General features: G+C 54.1%; 1 protein-coding gene across 2 annotated transcripts; it reads right to left on the bottom strand.

Annotated features, from left to right (window-relative positions):
- Positions 1 to 592: 592 nt before the first annotated feature.
- On the bottom strand, positions 593 to 18490 carry Ttc34 (tetratricopeptide repeat domain 34). Of its 2 annotated transcripts, none has more exon segments than NM_001446921.1 (9): positions 593 to 2968; positions 6019 to 6233; positions 7028 to 7298; positions 7738 to 7904; positions 8946 to 9150; positions 10371 to 10596; positions 12112 to 12919; positions 16351 to 17170; positions 18326 to 18490. In NM_001446921.1, coding segments are annotated over 8 exon segments (3195 nt in total). In that variant the 5' UTR covers positions 17126 to 17170; positions 18326 to 18490; the 3' UTR covers positions 593 to 2440.
- Between the last annotated feature and the right edge of the window lie 2950 nt (positions 18491 to 21440).

The raw sequence follows: 21440 nt of genomic DNA, 5'->3' as shown, positions 1-21440 counted from the left end.
GTGACACCTCCAGGACTTCTGGAAGGCAGGTGGGAGCAGAGACTAGGGTCATAGCCAACTGGGCACACCGACCCTCTGATGAGGACTCTGTTGTATTTGATCATATTCTGCTGGAAGCGACCCATGGTTTGCTTGGTGAAAGCTGGACTCCATGGTCCACAATAAACTAGAGATGCTGGAACCATGCAAGGACTGGTCACTTGCCCTTGGGACACATGGCTTGGGTTCTTTCCACTCCAGCCAAACACGGAAGAAGGAGCTAGGAGGTTGTGGGTAGGCTTTGGGGGGCTGCAAGGAGGTAGATGGATCTGTAGAGTGTGAGCTCTAGAATGCGGGGGCCAGTAGCCCTGGACATGTCCTGTAGGCATATACCCTAGCTAGGGTGAATGCACAGCTTTTAGAATCCTCCACTACCATCTCCAGGCTGCCGAGGTGCTTGGTCTAGCCTGGGACTCTTCCATGAGACGATGTGTGGGCGGAGGGGCTTAGCCAGCCAAGACTCACCTCCATCTTCAGGGACCAGAGCTCTATGGTCAAGACAGAGGTGGTGGTGAGGAGACACTGCACTTGGGTTCACTGAGACAAAATCCTATAGGCTGGGAACCTTATTGAGATTTATTTCTCATGGCTGTGGAGGTAGAAGTCCAAGGCTAAGCCCTGGTAGGTATACAGGGACAGGCCTGCATCCTGGTTTGTAGGTGACATTCCCAAACTCCGTTCTTATACGTGGGTGGGCTGAAGGGTCTTCCAAGCCACGGATCCTGTTCTTTACGGCTCCACCATCACAACCTAACTCCTCCCCACCTGCAAGATCCTCTGCTAACGTCCCATTGGTGGTGGGATCTCAGTGCACGGATTCTGGGTACACATTCAGACCGCAGCAAAGTCCCAGGCCAGCAGCAGTAAGAGATTGGGGGTGAGGGGAGCTCGTGTGCGTATGTGTGTGCTCGTGAGCCCGTGCTAAGACCTTGGGAGATCAGGAGGTGCTGGGTGATGCCCCTGGTGGCTGGGAAGAGCTCTGCCAGGTCTGAGTACCTTCGCATTTGGAATGACAAGGGCTGGGGCATCCAGGAGTGGATGAGCAGGACACCTTAGGCTGAAAAGCAAAAGTGGCAGTGGGATGCGCAGGCCACACCCAGGTGACCAACAGTTTGACCTTGGTGCTGCTGGGTGTCTGCAAGTGTGTACAGTGCCAAGGGATGCACAAGTGGAGAGATGGATGTGAGGTGGGTGGGTGAAAGGGTAACCTTGTGGAGACGTGCATTAGGTTATTCTAGAGATCATGGTGGGGAAGGAGGGCAGGAACCAGGGTGTGCCTCACAGAGGAGTCTTTCTGGGCTCCCTGCTCTTCCTGGTCCTCCTGTGGAATACATGGAGGCATAGCTTGGCAGGTCTCAGGTATTACAGCAACAGGAAGGAGGGCTCCCACACTATGGAGGGACGACAAGGCAGGTGGGAGTTATTAGGAGTCCTTTTCACAGGAAGGGGGCTGCTAATCCTACCCAGTCACTTCATCACTGCCCAGGGACAGGCAGGACCAGGGATCCTGTATCTGAGCATGGGGTCAGTCTGTGTAGGAGGTGAGATGTGGGTTTCCATGGTGTTAAAAAGACAGCAGGAGGAAGGGTCATGGAAGGCAGCCCGGGGCAGAGGGGGAAGTCTCAGAATTCAGACCCTGCCCTTACCCCCACTGGAGAAGCCAGGAAGGGGTTTGCCACGCCATACCAAGCAGTCCTGCCCATTGTGGGGAGAGAGCAAAGTACTCCAGCCTGGCCCCTGTGACAGTTTTGGTGATGGTGGTAGTAAAGGTGACAGGCTGGAGCCTCACTGGCAGGGATAAGAATGGATGGGAAGTTTGCCCACGTAACGCTGTCTCAGCTCGGATGCACCAAATCTCAGGCTGACCTCTTGGACAGGCGCAGGCCCAGTGGAAGCCTGGGGTCTCTCAACCTTATGAGGGTTCAGGGCTTGGTGGAGGGAAGGGGCTGTCCGGGCTGTGCCTGTTTGGCACGTTCGGTCACTGGGTTCCTGGAGAACAACCTTGAAAGGTCAGCTGCACATAGGCAGCCAGGAATCTGGACCTTGGCTAATGTGGGAACAAATCCAGGCCTGCTCTAAGCAGCCTCCTCTTCCCCAGGGAGGTCTCCCTGGGCCAGCACCTCTCCTGCTAGGCCCTGAGGTGCTAACCCTGATCCTGCCTGTGTCTGCTCTGAAGGCAGAGTCCCAAGTGTGAGCAGAGCGCTGGGGCTGCCCAAGGTAGTGGGTGTGTGAGCCACCTAGGACAGCTGTTCTGCACAAAGAGAAGGTTTCTCCTCTAATCCTACAGCAAAGGACAGGCAAAAATGGCCAGCAGAGAGAGCCACTCTTGGATCTGGGGAGCCAGGTACACCCTAGGTGAGAACTTAGGAGCTGGTCGAGGAGTCAAGCAGTTAGCCACTGGTTAGTGTAGTCTGCAGCCAGAGGCCGCCTCCTTGCGAGTCCTCAGCTTCAATTTCTTTAGCCCACTGTGGCTGGGGTCCACCAGGAGTCCATTCCGGACTGCTGTCCAGGCCTCCTCAAAGTGCTGTTTCTCTAGGCAGCGCTGGCCATGGATCAGGAACACACTGGCTGTCGTGGCCCGGCCTGGTTGCTCCAACAGGCTGCTTTGAGCTTGGGCTGGTGCCAGGGCCAAAGCTTGGGTGAAGGCCCCCGCGGCTCCATCCTTATCGCCCAGGCTCAGAAGCAGGCGACCCCGGGTGCAGAGATCCTCTGTCCGTCTCGGCAGGTCGCTGTCCTCTGTAGGCTGATACAGCACCCGGTCCAGGTCCCTGAGTGCCCGGTCATACTCCTGCAGCTGGGTCAAGCAGGCCATTCGGAGACGCAGGTGGTAAGGACTGCTGCCTCCCGCCAGGATGGCCAAAGAACAGTAGCTCAGTGCCTGCCCCGGATTCCCTAAATCCAAGAGGTTGCTTGCTTCCTTGGCAGCGGTCTGAGAAGGGGACACAGGGAAAGAGCTCAGAGTTAGTCTCTGGGCACAGCCAGTCTCTGCCGATGTCTGGTTCCCTCCCTCTGCAGAGACGCCCACACTCTGGAGGCTTGGTCGTGGACTCCTTGTGTGACTGAGGGCTGCAGCTGGTCTAGCAAGTCGGCCTCCCCTTAGTCTCTGGGCAACATTGTTTCCAGAGCAGAGGCAGGTCCCCTAAGCATCTCCTCTTTCCTGATGCTGTTTCTCTAGGCCACTGTGAAGACAGGCAACTCCATCTCATCAAAAGTTTGTTAGACTCACACGATTCCTCCCCTGCTCAATAACCTACATTGGTTCCACAGAACCTAAGATGGACCTCTGGGTCCCTCCTTTCCCCTTTTAACTGTATCCAGCCTCACAGCACACAACACCCTAAACTCTAAAATCCTTCAGTTGGGGGTAAAGCTCAGAGCATTCCGGGCTTGTCAGAGTCACTCCTACAGGGGGCAAACACCACAGGACAGTTGCTTAGGTCGGATGTTTTTGCTGAAGGGCTGGGGGGAGGGCGGGCTATAGGGACAGAGGACCTGCTTTCTAGCACGGGTGCAGTGCCACCTCCCAGAACTAGACTGGAGGCTCCCAGGGAGGGCTCTGAGGCTAACACAAGAGCACCTGCTTTTTTTTATATATTTGGTTGTGAGCCTAGCCTTTAACGGCTGAGCCATCTCTCCAGCCCGCACCTGCTTTTCTTGTTCCCTGCTGTGCGACCCTGTAAGAGCTTCTTGCCCTTCCTACTGCATGGTCCACATCGCTGCCGCATACAAGAAGAAGGGATTCAAAAAGCTTAAATACAGGCACAGCTTGGCGCTCTACTCCGCCCAGCTCAGGGAGGGGGCAACAGCCGCGCAGGCGCAGGCGCGGTACAGAAAGACCTTGCTTGGAGGTAGCAAGACAGCCGCATAGCAGGAAGCCAGAAAGGCCACTTCCGGGTCGACCCCTGTTGCTGGGCAACCGGAAACTGCCTTGCCAAACTCAGCCCCTGGGGTCCAAGACCTCTAGGCCTTGAGATTTCGCCAGTGTTTTCCTGATTCTCCCTTAGAAGCTCAGGAACCTCCCCAGCCCTCTACCTCAAGTTCCCATTCCCTGCTTTAGCTCCGGGACTGCACCCTCCCCTACCCAGGAACTCAGGATTCTCCAGTCCTAGAGCTTGGGGTTCAGGATTTCCCTCCCGACCCTTTTAGAGTTCCAGGATCCCACTCCCCAATCCGCTCTAGTTTGGGACTCCTATCTGGCACCAGGACCTCAGAGACACCCCTGGCCCTACTCAGAACTCCCTGGGCCCTGAACCTGTGTAAGCTTGGGGACTCTTCGCCCACCTTTCCTGGATGCTCTGATACTTTATCTTACCCTTTTCCCTTAGCTCACAAGCCACGTTTCTGGTCCTCCCTACTCAGAGGCTTTAGGCTCTAACAACTCTATACCATAGAACGCTTCTGTAGAGTCCATAAACTTCAGCCTAGAAGTTCCTCTCAGTTCAACTCCAGCCAGCACCATCACAGTCCTTGTGCCCGTTCTCAGGCAGCAGTTCCTTTGCTTTAGGAAGCATTCATTCAACACGGTTCAGCCAACTCTGCGGGTTCAGCCACTCTCTGATAGGCCCTTTTCCGTGTCACTTGACTGGCAGAACTCTGAGCAATTGACGGAGGGAGACATTCAGAGGAACACTTGTCTTGCCCCATGTTAACTCTTGACCCTGGGTCCCTCTGACCCCAAGGCCTAAAACCTGGACCTGCTAGCATTCCTTCTAGGCTCTGACTCACGGTTACCTGGTGTGATTGTTTCTATATGCTCGGCAGAGAGAGTGGCACTATTAGAAAGTGAGGCCCTGTTGGAGTAAGTGTGGCCTTGTTGGAGTGGATGTGGTCTTGTTGGAGTAGGCGTGGCCTTGCCGGAGTGGGTGTGGCCATGCTGGAGTAGGCGTGGCCTTGCCAGAGTGGGTGTGGCCTTGTTGTAGGAGGCGTGGCCTTGATGGAGTAGGCGTGGCCTTGCCAGCGTGGGTGTGGCCTTGTTGGAGGAGGCGTGGCCTTGCTGGAGTAGGTGTGGCCTTGTTGGAGTAGGTGTGGCCTTGCTGGAGTGGGTGTGGGCTTTAAGACTCATCCTAGCTGCCTTAGAAGTCAGTATTCTGCTAGCAGCATTTTCAGGTGAAGATGGAGAACTTGCAGCTCTGCCTGCACCATGCCTGCCTGGATGCTGCCCTGCTTCCACCTTGATAATGGACTGAACATCTGAACCTGTAAGCCAGCCCCAATTAAATGTTGACCTTTATAAGAGTTGCTTTGGTCATGGTGTCTGTTTACAGCAGTAAAACCCTAACTAAGACACCTACCTGGCAATAGCCATGTATGCCTGATTCACTCTAAAAGGGGTTATTTGCCCTCTCCTCACTCTCTTATACTCTCTCTTCCCTTTCTCCCTTCTCTCCCCATTACCCCCTCCACATCTTCATGGCCAACCTCTCTTCTTCTCTCCCCCCCTCTCCTCCCCCTCCTCCGCCTCCTCCTTTTCTTCTTCCTCTTCCTCCTTCTCTCTCTCTCTCTCTCTCTCTCTCTCTCTCTCTGCCTTTCTCTGTCTCTACTCCTGCCTCAACTCCCCACCCCATGCCCTAAACTCTATTCCATGCTATCCCTACTGTGTAGCTGGTACCTCACAGGAAAGGGTGTCTCAGCATGGGCCTGCCGAGGCACCCCCTTCGACCTCACCACACTACACCTCCTCCAAACACATCCTGGTTCCTTCTTCCTTTTTATAAAACACAACAGGACCTGTATACCCCGATCTGGGTCCTGGAGTGGGCCTTGTACCAGGATGAGGTTCCTCAGCCCCAGTTACCCATGGCTTGCACGTGCAAGCAAAGAAACGGGGGTAGTATTTCCAGAGATCTTACTCCATTCTCACCCCAAACCCAAGGAAGCCAGCTAGCAACAGGAAGAGAAGAGCTGCCTGGGGTGAGTGTGGAATTCTGAAGTTCGTGGAAGTGGGCAAGGTCAGCATAGGGCTTGTGGGGCACTACATACCTGCATGAGACTCTGCCGCTCTGCGGATTCAAGGAGACGCAACAGGAAGCTGAGGTCCTGAGTGTCTATCTCTGCCAGGCACCGCAGGTCACGGGCAGCAGCTGACACATCTCCCTTTTTAAGCTGGAGCAAGCCTCGCCGGGCCTGAGTAGCCTCTGATGATGGAGTGAGGTGTAGCGCTTCTTGTAAGTGGGTGCCAGCCTCCTGATACTTGCCTGTGGGGAGCGCAGGAAGATATTCGGTGAATGTGGTGGGTGTGGCTGGGATGGAGGCATGCCCAAGAAGGCAGGCATCTAGCCCTAGGGAACTACTTTGATGTCCTCTAATCTGTCTTGGGTGGAGTCCAGTCGATGGGTACAGACTTAGCCCCAGTAAGAGCAGAGCTGTGGGGTAGTCCCCGGAAGTCTTTGGAGGGCAAAGGCAGGATGCAGAGAGCATCCCTTCAAACAAGGGTGACAGAGACCCACACGCCACAAGCGAATGTACAAATCCTTCTTGGGGTCTTCCTCTGCCAGCAGAGGGACATGACTTGAGAAACCAGAGAGTGAAGCCAGGCGGTGGTAGGACACACCTCTAATCCCAGCACTCAGGAGGCAGGTGAATTTCTAAGTTTGAGGCCATACTGGTCTACAGAGCAAGTTCCAGGACGGCCAAAGCTACACAGAGAAACCCTGTCTCAAAAAAACAAAAAAACAAACAAACAAAAAACCCCCAAAAACAAAAAAACCCCAAAACAAACAAACAAACAAAAACCCCAAAAAACAAAAAACAAAAAAACCCCAAAACAAACAAACAAACAAAAAAACCCAAACCAACAAAACAACCAAACAACCAAAAAAATAAAATAAAATCCAGAGTTGCCACTCCACAGGCCCCACAGGGGTTGGAAATTACAGGATTTGGAGCCTTAGAAGTTACAGTCCAGAGGCTCTTTCTCCACTTCACAGAGAATAGTACAGAGGGTACGGAATGTGGGACAGGGGCCCATATCCCCTGCTCTTACACATACCCAGCCCTGTGAGGATGTCTGTGAGAAGCAAGTGCCAACTGCTCTGTGCAGCATTGATTCTAATCAGTGCCTCCCCCGTGGCCAGGAGGCCCTGGGTGTCCTCTTCCCTGAGGGGCACTCCAGCATCCAGACACTGGTTCAGGAGGGCCCGGGAGCGGGTATAGAGGCCCTGGGTCAGGGGCAACTGAACTTCTGTCTTCAGGGAGAGGATCTCAGTGATAACAGTACCCGGGTCAAGCTTCAGGGCAGAGATCATGTCATCCACAGCTTCCTGCAAGGAGGGGGAGCTCATCATGAGTGTAAGAGTGGGAGGTCTCATTTCTATGGTTCCATTTTCTCACTCTGGAGACCCAGAAGGTCGGCCCCATCCAGCTTCCCACCTTCCCAGCTCCAACTATCCATAGCCTACCTACCACCCACCTTCACTGTGAAATTCTTTAGGATCCATAGCTGTCCCTAGGACTTACACACCTATCCCTACAGACTGAGGCATCAAAGCATGAAAGGCAGGAATACCCAAAGGTGGATCTGTGGGAATGTGGCTCTTGATCCCTGCTAGTGCTTGTGGGGAGGAGAACATGGAGCTCCAAAGTATACCCCGAGGGCTGGAAGGCCTGATCTTGCTCACCCTCCTTCAGTGGAGGAGGGCAGCACCACAGTCTCCCTCACTCCTGCTTGCCCAGCCCCAGGTGGAGAGGATGGGCTGGCACCTGCAGCTGGTCCAGGGCCAGATGCACAAGAGCTCGTCCGCACAGAGCTTTCACATTCCCCGGCTCCTCCCGGAGTATAGAGTTGAAATCAAACATGGCGGTCTTCTTCTGACCCAGGAGCCCGTAACAGCGGGCTCGGACAAGGAGGGACTCACTGGCTCTACTCCCTGAAGGAAGAAAATGTGGTCAGGTACAGTTCTGGCTGGCCCTCTTGTCCAGGGTCCCATCTAGTGCTCAACCTTGGAGCAAGGTCCACCCTGGGGAGCAACCACCCCACTGGGTACTGAGACAGAGTCAGGTAGCCAGGGTTATTAGCTACAGGACATGAGAAGCTCAACCAGGAGAGGTGATGCTGGGAGGACTGGTAGCTTGTTGGGGTGTTCTAGGAAAGTCTATGACTTTCTCTGTTTTGGGGGGAGTAGGTAAAGGTTGAATAGGACAAGTTAGGCCAGGGTAGAGAAAAGAAGCACATAGTAGGTCGGGTATGAGGCTCAGAGTGGGCAGCAATTCCCAGTGAACTCTGGGAAGGAACTTCAAAGGAAGAAAAGGTGGTCAGGCACAGCTTGACCACCAAACAGAATGCTTCCTCCACACTCCTTCTGTATATCTGTCAGTGTTCCCACAGGGAACCACACAGTGACCTGCAGGAATCAGTTTCACTAGCCACTTCCCTCCCTTGGGCTCTCGTCCACTTACTCTGAGGATGAGCAGTGGAGAGGTGCCAGTACAAGTCACCACAATCTGCATAACCACACTGCCCCCTGCCCTGGCCGTGCCAATGTCCAGAGACTTGTACATGCACCATGATACTTGCACATTACATTCCAGCACACCCAGGACAGGCCTGCCGCAACCCAGGTGGGATGGCTTGGCGACGTGTGGAGGGCAGGTGTGGCCATACAGAACCTGACACTACTGTGAAGGACTCAGGGGAGCCAAGGTCTGGATGACACCTCAGCACAGAGCATGCAGGGGAGGCAGTCCAGGAGCAGGGCGGTGCCTCAGTGAGCCCAGGCCCTTCTCCAGCCTTGGTATATTCATGGACAACCAAGGGTTCCAGTACTAGGTGCTCTTGGTAAATGGTCCCATCTCGTGCACACCCTGGAGGGTCCAGGGCGCAGGATGTGGCGGAGCAAGCTCGTTCACAGATCCCACGAGTGCCATGCATCTGGCTCTGGCCACCCTGAGGCTGGTGGGGGGGTTCCTACCTGCAGTAAAGATGGCCAAAGAGAGGTAGGCGATGGCTTCCCTGGTGTGGGCCTCACTGTCCGACCCACCTGGCCGTGCCCGAAGGATGCTTAATGCCCGTGTGTGGCAGTGGTCTTGCAGCAGCTGCAGGTCCTCACGACGGAAGATGTCCAGCGTGTGCTGGAGGCAGGCGGTGTCTCCAGACTGGGCTACCTTCTTTACTAGCTGCGAATGTGAGATCGGAGTCATCCAGTCCTCTCCACAAGCCCCCTTTTCTTCCTGTCCATGCCCATTCCTGCAGCTGCTTGGCTCTGTTTCCACAAGCCTGGGATGGGGGGAAGCTGTCTAGTCTGAGCCCTGGAAGGTTTTCCCCAAATTGCAGCCCCAGCTACTTAAGCCTTTGAAGGTGTGTTTGTCTCCATCTACTACTGTGCGTCCTTCAACAAGGACAGGGACAAGGGGAACATGGAAGCACTGGACACAGCAGAAGCCCACTCTGCAAAATGGAGAGGTGGGGGTGGGGCTCTCCTTTCCCCGAGTCGCCTGGGTGGAGACCCCCCTCCAACATGCTGGCCCAAGGAAGGCTTGAACAACAAGCCTGTGCAAGGGACCTTCAGAACAGCATGTGAGAGGGACTCGAGGAGCTCCTCAGAAGGTGTAGACCAAGAGCCTAGGAGTCTGACCAGGCTCTAGCCAGGTGTCCTCAGCAGACACAAGCTCCTCCCTTCATGACTCTGGGAGACACAACATCGTTTCCCATGGGCCGGGTGCAGACTCTTGTCCCTGGTAGAAAAGAAATGATTGGCAGCCCTAGGGTGGTCTTTCTGCCTACCTGTCTGCCCAGGGAATCAGGATTCCAGCCAGGCCAGAGAAGAAGGAAGAGGCTGGCTGGTCCCTCAGCCCAGACTTTGAGGCCCCAAATCCCCCAGAAACAGGAGCTCAGTGCAAAGAGAAAGCCCCCTCTCAACACCTAAGCCAGGTCCTAAACTCTGCCATTCCAGGGGAGGGTTCTAAGAGGCTGACAAACGTGTCTAGAGCCTTGTAAAACCCATGCTTCTGTCCCAGGCAGAGTTATGTTCAAGGTCAAGTCCAGCTTATGTGGGAGAACTGAGTAGGAGCTCAGCCTATGAGGCATTGGTTCTTGGCCACTTTTCATTATACTACGGCCAAAGCAACTTGGAGGCACCTCCTGTAAGCAGGCACCTCCCAGGTCTCAGGCACTACCTCAGCCAATTCCCTTGACAACTTATAAGGGCAGGCACAGGTGAGGAAGCTGAGGGCCAGAGAGGCAAGGGCTGGATACAGGTGGTGAAGTGGGTCCTAATTAGGTCTGCCTTTTCCAAAGTCCAGGCTGTAGGGAACAGATCTGGGGCCACAGGACGCATAGTGTCCCCTGCAGATCTGTGCCCATTCCTACCTGCAGCAGCCCACCTGGGCCTACTCACCTGGTTGGCATCATAGCAGAAGCCCCTCCGCAGCTGAAGCAGGGCCAGCCGCACCAGCACAGGGGCTGCCTGGGGCCTCCGGGAAAGAGCCACCAGCAGGGATTTGTGAGCATCCTCCAGGCGACCCAAGCGGTACAGGGCATCAACCGCCAAGAGGCAGGAAGTCTCATCCCCTGCATCCATCTCCGTTAACAGGGTGGCCAGCTGGTACACACCGTAGGCATCCCTATGGAGAGGGCGGCTCAGTGTGGGATAGGCCTTTTTCCACATCCCCTCCATAGAGGTCAAACCTCAGGTGATTTGTTCCTGTCTGTCTGTGCCCCTAGTCTGGGTAGCCCCTTTCCCAATGAGCTGCAGAGGGACAACCTCTGTTCAGATTCCTAACCTGCTCCTTCACTCTCCCTGCTCCTCCTACCACCCCACGGGGCAGGTGCTACAGGAAAGTAGGCACCAAATCTGCCCAAGAACCCGAGCAGAACCCGCCTCAGTTTCCTTTTTGTAAACACAAGAATTGATGGTTTGGCTTTGCTGGGCTCATCACAAAGAAACATAGCGGCAACAGCAATTCACACACCGGGTAGAGGAAGCTCCTGGGGGAGGTGTGGGGTGTAGACTGACAGTGGTGGGGGAGGGCTAGGTAGCTAGAGGTGCACCCACCAGGCAGCAGGGGGTCACATGTGTCTGTTAGGGCAGGGTGGGCAGCACTAGAAATCAAAGACCCTTCCTTGGAGCTGCCCACTGAGCCAGAGCAACACCAGTACCCCCCTTTTAAGAGAAGGTGTTGTGGACACAATGTGTTACAAATGTGTTTAGCAACAAAGGGAAACTTAAAACTCCTTATCTACTGCAGGTGGGACAGCTTTAGCAAAAACTCCGTGTTTTGAGACATTGTATATGTGCACAAAAAGAAACAACTAGAACTACACACCTCAGGAGACTAACATTCAAGAATTTTGGTTTTTTTTTTTCCATTTAAAAAGGACATGGGGGAAGGGGGGGGGACATAGAGATGACCCAGTGATTAAAAGCACTGGCTGTTTTCCTACAAGACTGGGGTTCTATTCCCAGCATCCACTTGGTGACAATTCCCATAGTCTGAAGACCTGACGCCCTCTACTGGCCGTCGCTGGCACTGCACACACGTGATACACATACAGGCCAGCAAATTTTTAAAAATCCAAAATAAAACAAAATTATTAAAAAAAAAAGTGTGTTTGAGCATGCATGGCTGTGTATGTACACGAGGGCAAGTGCCCTTGGAGGCCAGAGGAATGAGATCCCCCGAAGCCGGAATTATTAGGCTGAGGTGAGCTAACCAAGCGAGGCAAGTTGCTAGAAACTAGGCTCTTAGCAGCACTCACTCCTAACTGTTAAGCCGTTCTTCTGGCTACCTGCCCCTTTTGATTTTGACTTTTTGGTTTGTTTGCATTTTGTGTTTTTGAGACAAAGTCTCACTTTGCATGTAGCTCAGACTGGCCTGGAATTCGCTGTGGCGCTCAGGCATCAATCTCCCAAGTGCTGGGGTTGCAGATGTGAGCCAACACCTACCCCCAGCTTGTTCCTAACATTAAGGGGAGAAAGCCCACAGGGCACCACTTTCTGAGACCTAGGATACTGAAATCTCAGCCCTGGCTCCAGATGCCCAACTTGGCATAGGGAAGGCATCTAGCGGACCCCAGCGCAGTTTTCTACCAGACATCCCTCGATAGCTTCCCCACCTTCCGCAGGGGGCAGTTCTCACCCTTCCTGCGCCTGCGCAGCCTTCACCGCATAGCTTGGCGAGCGCAGCAGCATCTTGCGGCCCTCCTCCCGCAGCACAGTCAGCAGCAGCCCTCGCTGGTTCCAGGGCACGTAGGCCTTGGCGACCAGCAGCGCCTCCTCCGGCCGCAGCCGGCAAGCCGTGACATAGTCTAGCGCGCCCAGGAAGGCGCTGCCCGCCAGCACCCGCAGCAGCCCTCGACCGCACAGCGCGCGCACGCAGCCTCCCGCGTGCGGCGCCGCGCGCTCCACCACCGCCTGGAAGTCCTCGCGGGCGCGTTGCGCATCGCCCGCGTGCAGCGCGCAGAAGCCGCGCAGCGCCAGCAGCGGCGCGTGCTCTCCGGTGTGGTTGCCCGCGCGCTCTCCCGGACGCCTGGGCCGGAGGAGGCGCTCGCACTGCGCGCGAGCTCCCGCCACGTCCCCGGCCAGCAGCAGGCACTCTGCTAGGCGGGTGCCCAGCGCAGGTCGCCGTCTGGCGGGTGCCACGCGGAGCAGGACGCGGAGCGCGCGGGTCACGGGAACCAAGAGCTCGCGGTCCGCATCCCGGCGCAGCTCGACCCGGCTTCTCACAGCCTCCAGGAAGCGGGCGAAGCCCAGGTCCGCGGCCTCCTTTGCCTGTGCCTGCAGGCGTTCGCGGTCCTCGGAGGACAGCAGGGCCTGGAACTGCCTCCGCGCGCCAATGGGGCTCTCGCTGAAGGCCTCATGTAGGTCCCGCAGCATGTCCCCGACTGGGCCATCCTGGAAGAAAGTGGCGGCCGCGCGGGTGACCAGCAGGGCGGCCAGGTGCTCACCTAGGGACAGAAATATATGTGGTCCTATTTTCCTACAGCTCACTCTGTCAGCTCAGGGCATCTTCCCTAAGTCTGCAGTAACCCAGGGTTCCAGAACCACAAGGATGACTCCCAGCCCTGGCAGGACTTGTACCAGCACCACAGCCAGCCTCTCCTGGTGTCAGCATTGCTTCCCCTAGAGTGGCTCTTGTAGACATCACCTCTCAGCCTAAATGGAAGCTTATTACATTCCTTTCCGCCTTGACTCTTTTAGTGATGGGCTTTAGTTTCCTTCTCAGGGATGTAGCCCCACCCAGCCCACTCTGTAAAGCCGGGGTTCTGATTCCGACTTTGCAGGGTCACCAATCCTGGACATCTTTGCTGCTCTGCCTTTTTGGGACTCAACACTTCTCTGTAGTAAACAGAGACAGCAGAGAGTCCAGAAAAGAGGCGCTCAGTTATCTGAAGTCCTTTAAGAGTGTGGACCTGAGACTTGGGCTGGGTGTCTGTCTCCTTCCCATTGTTAGGATGGGAGTTATAGATATGGACCCTCCCCGGCATCTCTGAGGCCAGTGAAACAACAAGCAACCGGTTTGCACAGACTGGCTGAGAAACCCACCACCACCAGTGTCTCTGCTCAGTCCTGGTTGCAGAAGCCAAGGGTGGAAACAACATTGAGGAAACAGAAGGTCAGCCCCGGAAGCAGCAGAGGCTCCCAGCAGCTGCTGACGTCACACCCATATCTCCTCCCCCCCAAGAATGCAGCCACACACAATACATTTCTTAATTGTCCCACAGGTCAGCCAGTAAGGCCGTATCCATTTTTCTTCAGTTTTGCATATCAGAGAATCCCTATTTTATTTCAAATGACTCTTCTCCCATTAATTTCCATATTTTTTTGTTGTTGTTGTGGTTGTGGTTTTTTTTGTTTTGTTTTTTGTTTTCGTGTGGTGTTAGAATATCAAATCCAGCTCTGTGTCCACTTTGGGCAAACTCTTAACCATTGAGCTATATATCCCAGCTAGTATATTTTTAAATTGTACACCAGACATTTGAGCGATGCTTCAGAAAGACTCCAGATTTAGTTGTGTGCTTCAGATGAAGTCTGAATTTCGTTGTATAACCAGTTGCGTTGTCTAGACTCAAACGTCTTTGGAAGCAAATTCTCCTTTTAGCTCCACCTGAAGGTGCCACCTGACGCTTTGCACGGACTGTCTTGTCTCTCCTACCTGTGTTCGGTTCAGCAGTCAGCCATAGACTTATATTCAGATTTTGGACTTCATCCCTTCTGTAACCCTTCAGGACTTTGCTTCTCAACTTTCCACTTTATTTAGCCCCGAACTCCCTAACATCCTCTCAGGCTGGTAAAACCACGCCTTCCAGTGGTACATATGACTGTACAGAGGAAAAAATCTCCAAGCTGCAGTCTCACCTCAGGTAGCCCCAGTTTTATTCGTTCAGGCACTGACTGTACTTGCTTTTGGAATTTCGTTCAAATTAGGAGGCTGCTGCCTGTGGAACAGCGTCCTGTCAGATTGGCTGATCTTTCCTAAGACCAGATCTGCTGTTAGCTTTAGCAGTTTTGACAGCCTGGGTCTTCTAAAGTGCTGTTTCACCGTTTTAATTTTTCATTTTTTCTCATGTTCACTAATTAATTTTCTTTCCAGTCAGCTGTGTCCAAAGAAAAAACTTTTCCATTGTGTTAATTTGCCTCTGTCCTGCTACCATGGTTCCTACGATTTCCCGAATTTTTTGTTTGTTACCTGTGTTTTCTCTTTGGGGGAAAAGTTTTTTCCCCCAATTCCTTTATACATTTGCCTTGCTGACATGTGGGATTTCCGCAAATACTTTGCATATGGTTGTCTTTTCTGCCATCGTAAACATTCTCTTCTCTGAGAATTGTCCTTTCATCTTGTATAGGTGTATGGGGAAACTTTAAAATTTAAATTGTATAAGATGTATTACGTTTTTTCATTGTCTCTACTTTTGTATCTTTTAAAATAAGTGTTATTTATTTTATTTATATGAGTACACTGTGGCTGTCTTCAGACACCGTCAGAAGAGGGCATCAGATCCCATTACAACAACCATGTGGTTGCTGGGAATTGAACTCAGGACTTCTTAACCGCTGAGCCATCTCTCTAGCCCCTACTTTTTTTGTCTTTTAAAATGCTTATTTATTATTATTAATTTTGAGGGGGACAGGGTTTCTTTATGTAGCTCTGGCTATCCTGGTACTCATTCTATGGATCAGGCTAGCCTTAAACTCAGAGATATGCCCACCTGTGCCTCCCAAGTGTTGGGATTAAAGGCATGTGCCACCCTGCCCAGCTGTGTGTCCTATATGATCTAATGCACCTTTGCCTACCAGATGCATCAGAGTCAAGACATGGAACCTCCCAATCCTCTCCAGCTGATTCCTCCCTGTTCATTGCTCGTGTCCAGGTCCTCAGGAACCCTGGCACTCAACGGACACTTTGTCCCTCTGACCACATCCCAACAAAGGAACTTGGTGCCCTGTGAGACTCTCTGGACAGCTGACCACAGACTGAAATCCACAAAACCCAGCAAAGGGAAAGAAACCTTCTCTCTACAATTTGGTTATCTTAGGCGTTTTGCTATAGTGAAAGAAAGCCTCTAGCACAGGGTTGCTGCCCCTTCAACCCTTTCCCAGTTAAGTCTCCAGGGCTAACTCTAAATCATTCTTGGTCCTCCATTGACTCTGTCCACAGTCCTGCTACAAATGACTCAGTGGACTCTCACTCTGCAACGCTTCCTCCCAGGTAAGGGTCATGGTCTCCTGTCTGAGAGTCCAAGGACCTTTGATAGATGGCCCCGGTCTGGACCATCCTTCCAGCTTCCCAGCCTCCTCTCTGTTTCTTAGCCTCCCACCTTTCCAGCTCCATTCTTCCAGCCTCTCTGTCCTCCCACTCAACTTTCCCTCGGCCTCCTCCCAGTCTTCTAGGTCCCTCTGGTTCCTGAATCACAGTCCATACAGGACAGCAGAAGAAGCATGCTCACATCAGTTTGTAAACTGTCCTGTGGTTTTAAGAGTAAAATCCAAAGTCTTCCAGGCCCCAGCCTTTACCCACCCTGACTATTTGGTGGCAAGGACATTTCAAGTTTTCTTCCCAAAGGCGTTGGCTTTTTTTTTTTTTTTTTTAATTCTTGAATTCTGAAAGCCTCCTCGGCTGAGAAGTCCTTCCTTGACTGACAAACAAATTTGCGCCTTGCATAGTAAGGCAAGAATTTTGTTTGCTCTTTTTTTTTTTTTTTTTTTTTTGGCTCTTTTCACTATGGGGTCTCCAGCCCCGCCCCAGCTCCGCCCCAGTTCTGTCCCAGCCCTAGTCCCAGACCCAGCTCTAGTCCCACCATTCGCAGGTTTTAGCTGTGTCTGGAGTGAATGTCGCCAAGGCTCGTAAGGAATATGACTTCATGAGTCACTCTCCTACCTTGGGGTCTACTTCCTGTTGAGTCAGGCTGAAGGTCCCGGCTGCACGCTGCCTGGCAATCCTCAAACCTGCCTCTATGAAACAGAGCTTCCGGTGACATGGCACCCATCCAGCTGCCTCTGGGGTCCAGGGCCTCCAGAAGTCCCCGGCAGTTGGCCTCTTGCTGGCTGGCGCTGGTCTTCAGGTGTCCTGAGAGGTAGTTCTGGAGAGTACCAAGCAGCCTGGGGAGGTAGGGCTGCTGGTGGCTACGGATGAAGGCCACTGTCCGGTCTGCGCTGGAGGCAAAGTTCTGAAGATAGGCAGCTATGCCTTCTCTGGCCTGGTCCACAGACAGGACCCAGGCCAGGGCCCGCATCAGCTGCAGCTCCAGGGCCTGCTGGGAGTGTGCATCCAACAGTGTATTACAGCGCTGCACCACTTCCACGTGACGCCCTTGGGCCAGCAGGCCAGCCAAAGGGTACAGGACAGTAGCAGGGTGATCCGGGCAAATGGCACCAAGAAAAGCAGAGGCCAGTGTTCCAGTCAGGGAGACCACCGCCATGCCATCCCAGTGGATAGCAGGGATCTGGCTGTTCCCACGACACCAGGCCTCCAGGGTGGCCACCACAGGTGCCCCTGGAGACTCAGTCAGGACAGCCCGTACATGCCGTACAGCTGAAGGGGCATGGCAACTGAAGGCAGCCAGGTAGAAAGCTGTGGCTAAGGGCAGCTCCCCCAGGGCCAGATGCTTGTCCCCCTCCTGACAGAGGCAGGCCACGAGATCCTGAGCTGACATCACGGTCTCAGTCCCCTCTGGTCCACGTTCGGTCTTCCTGGGTACCTGCAGGAGGAGAACTGTAGTTAGTGTTCAAGTTGTCATGGTCACTTGTACTGCAGCCACCCTTGAGCTTGGCCCCAGAGAGCAACCTCCTGGTTTCGGCCACTGAGTTCTCAGAATCTGTGCAGACCCCACTGTGTGGAACCTGAGACCTGGCCACTAGAGATATTTGTGGTACTCTCTCGGCAGGTAGCCTCCATGGCTGAGCATGGGCTCTGCTAGGGCCTGTCAGGTTTCAAGTTAGTCTCATCTCTTGAGCCTCAGTTTCCTCCTGTCGAGTGGGATGGGACCCTGTCTACTCAGGCCAGCCTAAGAGGGCTTTGGTGTTCAAGTTGGGGGCAGTGCGGGTAGCCAGGAAATTGAGTGCTTAAGAGATCAGGGGCCTGGGCAAACTCTGGGACACCTGGCTCCATCTCCTCAGGAAGGTAAATGAGTATCTCAGATCTCCAACCTAGCACCACACCCCTACCTACCTGCTCATGCCTGGGTGATGCAGGCTGAGGGCTAGGGCCAGGTCTGGAGCAGTGTGGGGAGCACTACTGGACAACCCCTGGTGGGGAACACTACCAGATGACCCGGGGTAGGGAGCACAGACAACACATGGTAGGGAGCACTACCAGACAACCTGTGGTGGGGAGCACTACCAGACAACCCCTGGTGGGGAGCACTACCAGACAACCCATGGTGGGGAGCACTACCAGATGACCCATGGTGGGGAGCACTACCAGACAACCCATGGTGGGGAGCACTACCAGACGACCCATGGTGGGGAGCATAGACAACCCATGGTGGGGAGCACTACCAGATGACCCATGGTGGGAAGCACAGACAACCCCTGGTGGGGAGCACTACCAGACAACCCATGGTGGGGAGCACTACCAGACGACCCATGGTGGGGAGCACAGACAACCCATGGTGGGGAGCACCACTGGACCACCCATGGTGGGGAGCATTAACAGACAATCTGTGGTAGAGAGCACATCTAGACAACACATGATGGGGAGCATAGACAATCAGTGGTGGGGAGCACAGACAACCCATAGTCAGCTCAGAGAAAGACTCTGGAACAAGTTTCTCTTCTAACTCTGCCCTCTGACCCCAGGAACTACTCTTGGCCCCAACAAGCCCTCCATGACAGACACATGTACATATGCCTACCCTGCTCACACTCACAAGCTGAACCAGCCAGGTCTGGGCATGGAAAGGCTCTGATGACTCAAATTCCTTATTAGGCTGGGTTCGGGGGTGGTGGGTGCAGCTGCTGGTCAGCCCCAGGGGCTCTGGGCCTTTAGAGACACTGGCCCAACACTGTAGACACAGAAGTAGGCGGGGCCAGTTTCCAGGGAGAGTGTCAACATCCCAAAACTGTATGGCTGCTCAGCTATGCCCTCTAGTGGCCAGACCTGCCCAGGCTGAGGGGAGGGCAAGGGAAGAAGGGCAGCATTGGAGTAGAGAACCCAAGTCTCGGAGGAGGAAGGCTCAGGAGCATACAGTGCCTGGGTTCCGGGTGAACTGTCCTATGTCCTGTGCTAGCCCTCCCCCGCATGTCTCTGTGTCCCAGGCCTCAACCTTGGATGCGCTGATGGCTTTTTCACCCCATACCACCCCTGGTCCCAGTCCCCTCCCTGCAGGTCCACGTTGGGATTCTGTGATCGATCGTATTTGACCCAAGTCCGTGGAGCCGCAGCTTGTTTCTTGAACCGGGCGAATAGGCTAGGATGTAGTTCTGGGCCCACAGCCTGATTCCTGGGGTTGCCCTGGTTCTGGCAGCCCTGCTGAACCCTCTTTGTTGGGGACAGCCAGGTCTAGGCAGAGGAGGGGGCATAGGGTTCAGTTTTAGAAAGAGGAAGTAAAGGCGGGGGCCTGAGAATCAGTCCAGGCTTGGTCAGCTGCCCTATGGGACATGCTGGGTAACCAACTTCGTATGTCTGCAGAGGGGTCTTTTGGCGGCCCCTCCCAACGCGCCTCACCAAAGTGTTGAGGTATGGGCCAGCACTGGCTCCTCTGGGGGTTCTGGGACTGGGTGCAAGGCTGCTGGGGGGGGTGGGGTAGCTTCCCGGGATGTGGTTTACACACACCCTTCTGTGGGGGGATCTGTGACACAGAGAGTCTGGGTCTGAGGGAGCATGGCGGGTACAGTCGGCAAGGCCCACTTCCCTGTACGGCCCACCTTCTCTTCGGCTCCTTGACATTCACAAAGGCACACGAATCTTGCAGTCGGCAGTGGTGAGGGCTTATTAAGAAATTTCCTATTATGTTACTTTGATTACTTTCATTTTAATTACCCTAATTAGGCCAGCTCCGTAATGGAGTGGGCTGTCCTGTGGGGCTGTTGGAAGGGCCTGGGGCACAGAGGGGCACTGGCTATGGCAATCACATTAGCCCTGATCTGTCCCCTGTGCCCTGCCTGGGTGTATGGAGCCTGAGAGCTTGCAGGCACCGGCCAGATGGCCCATCTTCTAGTTGGGATTGAGCTGTGACTGCAAGTCCCCTTTGAGGTCAACATGCCTGGGTGCTGGAACCCACCTGCTCATGCTGTGTCTTCTATCTTGTGTTTACACTTCTGCAGTCAAATGCTCTACCACCAAGCTATACCCCTGCACATGTTTACGCTTCTCATACTGTGGTAGACAGACACTGGCTGCTGGAGCTGGGTAGGGAGTGCAAGGCCTGTGGCTCCCAGTTTCAGAATCTGGACATGGGAACTGATCACCTGGCTTTAGTCTCCCTGGTGCAAAGGGTTTCTACTGTGACTGACTCAGATCTACCTGGTGGTGACTGTGCACTACGTAGGATCTGCTACCCCAGATGCCCTGCTTTGTTGGGGATCCAGGATGTCTGAGTGGGAGTCAGCCTGACACCTGTTAAACGACCCATGAGAATAGTTGCACAAGAGGTGTTCCGAGCATCTGACCACTCCTCTGTGGTGATAGCTGTATCTGAGGCTGTGCCTGGCCTCAGGGGAAGAGGAGCAGAGGCACGGTAGCTCCCAGGGCTTCCTCCGTACAGTTTTTAAGCAGGGCCTTGAGATGCCCTTCATTGGAAACAGCACTGGGCTAGTCAGGGTCTTAGATGAGCAGGGAACAGGGCAGACATTGAGAAAACTCTGAGGTCAACCTTGTGGGGTGTGGGTCTGGTGACTGAATTGCTGTTCCCAGATAGCACTCACAGGGCCAATAGGGAGCACTTTCTCAGATCTCCAGAGGAAGACTGGGAGTGACTGTTCTCATGGAAGGTCTTTATGGATCCTCTTCCCAGATCCCCTGTGTTCTCCCAAGAGGGCTGGATTAGAAAGATCTGCAAGGGGGTTGGGGATTTAGCTCAGTGGTAGAGCACTTGCCTAGCAAGCGCAAGGCCCTGGGTTCGGTCCCCAGCTCTGAAAAAAAGAAAAAAAAAAGAAAAAAAAAAGAAAGATCTGTAAGTCTCTCCAGAATTTATATCGCCCACGCACTGGGTAGGGGCCACCCTTTCCTGCAACCTGCCCTTCAAATAACAATGTGTCCCTGATAACTAGCTAGCTTTAACTCTAGGGGCTGGGAAAATGGCTCCCCTTCCTGGTGAGGATCTGGGCTCTCCCGACCCTGAGAGCTGGTCATGGTACTGGATCCAGGGTAGAAGCCTTGGCACAGCTCATAGTTGAGTTGGTCAGTTTGTCCTTCCATCCCCACAGAAGTCTGAGTGCCTCTTTGTCATTGACATGTTCTCCCTAAGGGTTTCCCTGGGGAACCTCGTCCACCTACCCCTTTCCCCTTCTCCATAGGTGCTCACCTCAGGGGCTCACTGTGTCTAAGCCAACGTGAGTCAGAACAGGTCGGCACCCAGGATCTCTCAAAGGGCAACCTTGGGCTCTTGGGTGCTTTTTACTCCCCGCTGCCTTAAGGACTGGGTACAACACTGGCTAATTCTTTGAACCTTGTTCCTGCTCACACCCACCAGGGCCTTCTGCACCCCAAGCATCCAGAGTGTTTTGCCAGGCTGTGTAAGCTACCGCAAACCTCCCTAGCCACCGGGGCTTTGGTTACCCTCCCCCATCAGGGTTCTATGTGACCCCACTCAGTAGAGAACCCTTCAGGCTTCAGAAGATTTCCCCGACGCAATCTGGGAGTTACCTGGTGGAGTTTCAACCTGTTGTCTCTGTTGACAGCCAGCAGGAACTGTAAGCAAATAACAGGCCTCTCTCTTCTCCTCTCCTCTCCTCTCCTCTCCTCTCCTCTCCTCTCCTCTCCTCTCCTCTCCTCTCCTCTCCTCTCCTCTCCTCTCCTCTCCTCTCCTC

This window comes from Rattus norvegicus, chromosome 5 (genome assembly GCF_021556685.1).
Source record: "Rattus norvegicus strain SHRSP/BbbUtx chromosome 5, alternate assembly SHRSP_T2T, whole genome shotgun sequence".
Lineage (NCBI taxonomy): Eukaryota > Metazoa > Chordata > Mammalia > Rodentia > Muridae > Rattus > Rattus norvegicus.
This window is presented reverse-complemented; position numbering and strand designations above follow the sequence as displayed.

Bases quoted from the DNA above. Each gene is read 5' to 3' on its own strand.
- Ttc34 (XM_087550300.1), bottom strand. From the start codon at position 17,125: ATGTCAGCTCAGGATCTCGTGGCCTGCCTCTGTCAGGAGGGGGACAAG. The intron at 10,597-12,111 runs GTGAGAACTGCC...CCCTCTCCATAG, and splicing joins GCTGCGCAGGCGCAGGAAGG to GGATGCCTACGGTGTGTACC. The intron at 7,905-8,945 runs GTAGGAACCCCC...TTCTTCCTTCAG, and splicing joins TTTGGCCATCTTTACTGCAG to GGAGTAGAGCCAGTGAGTCC.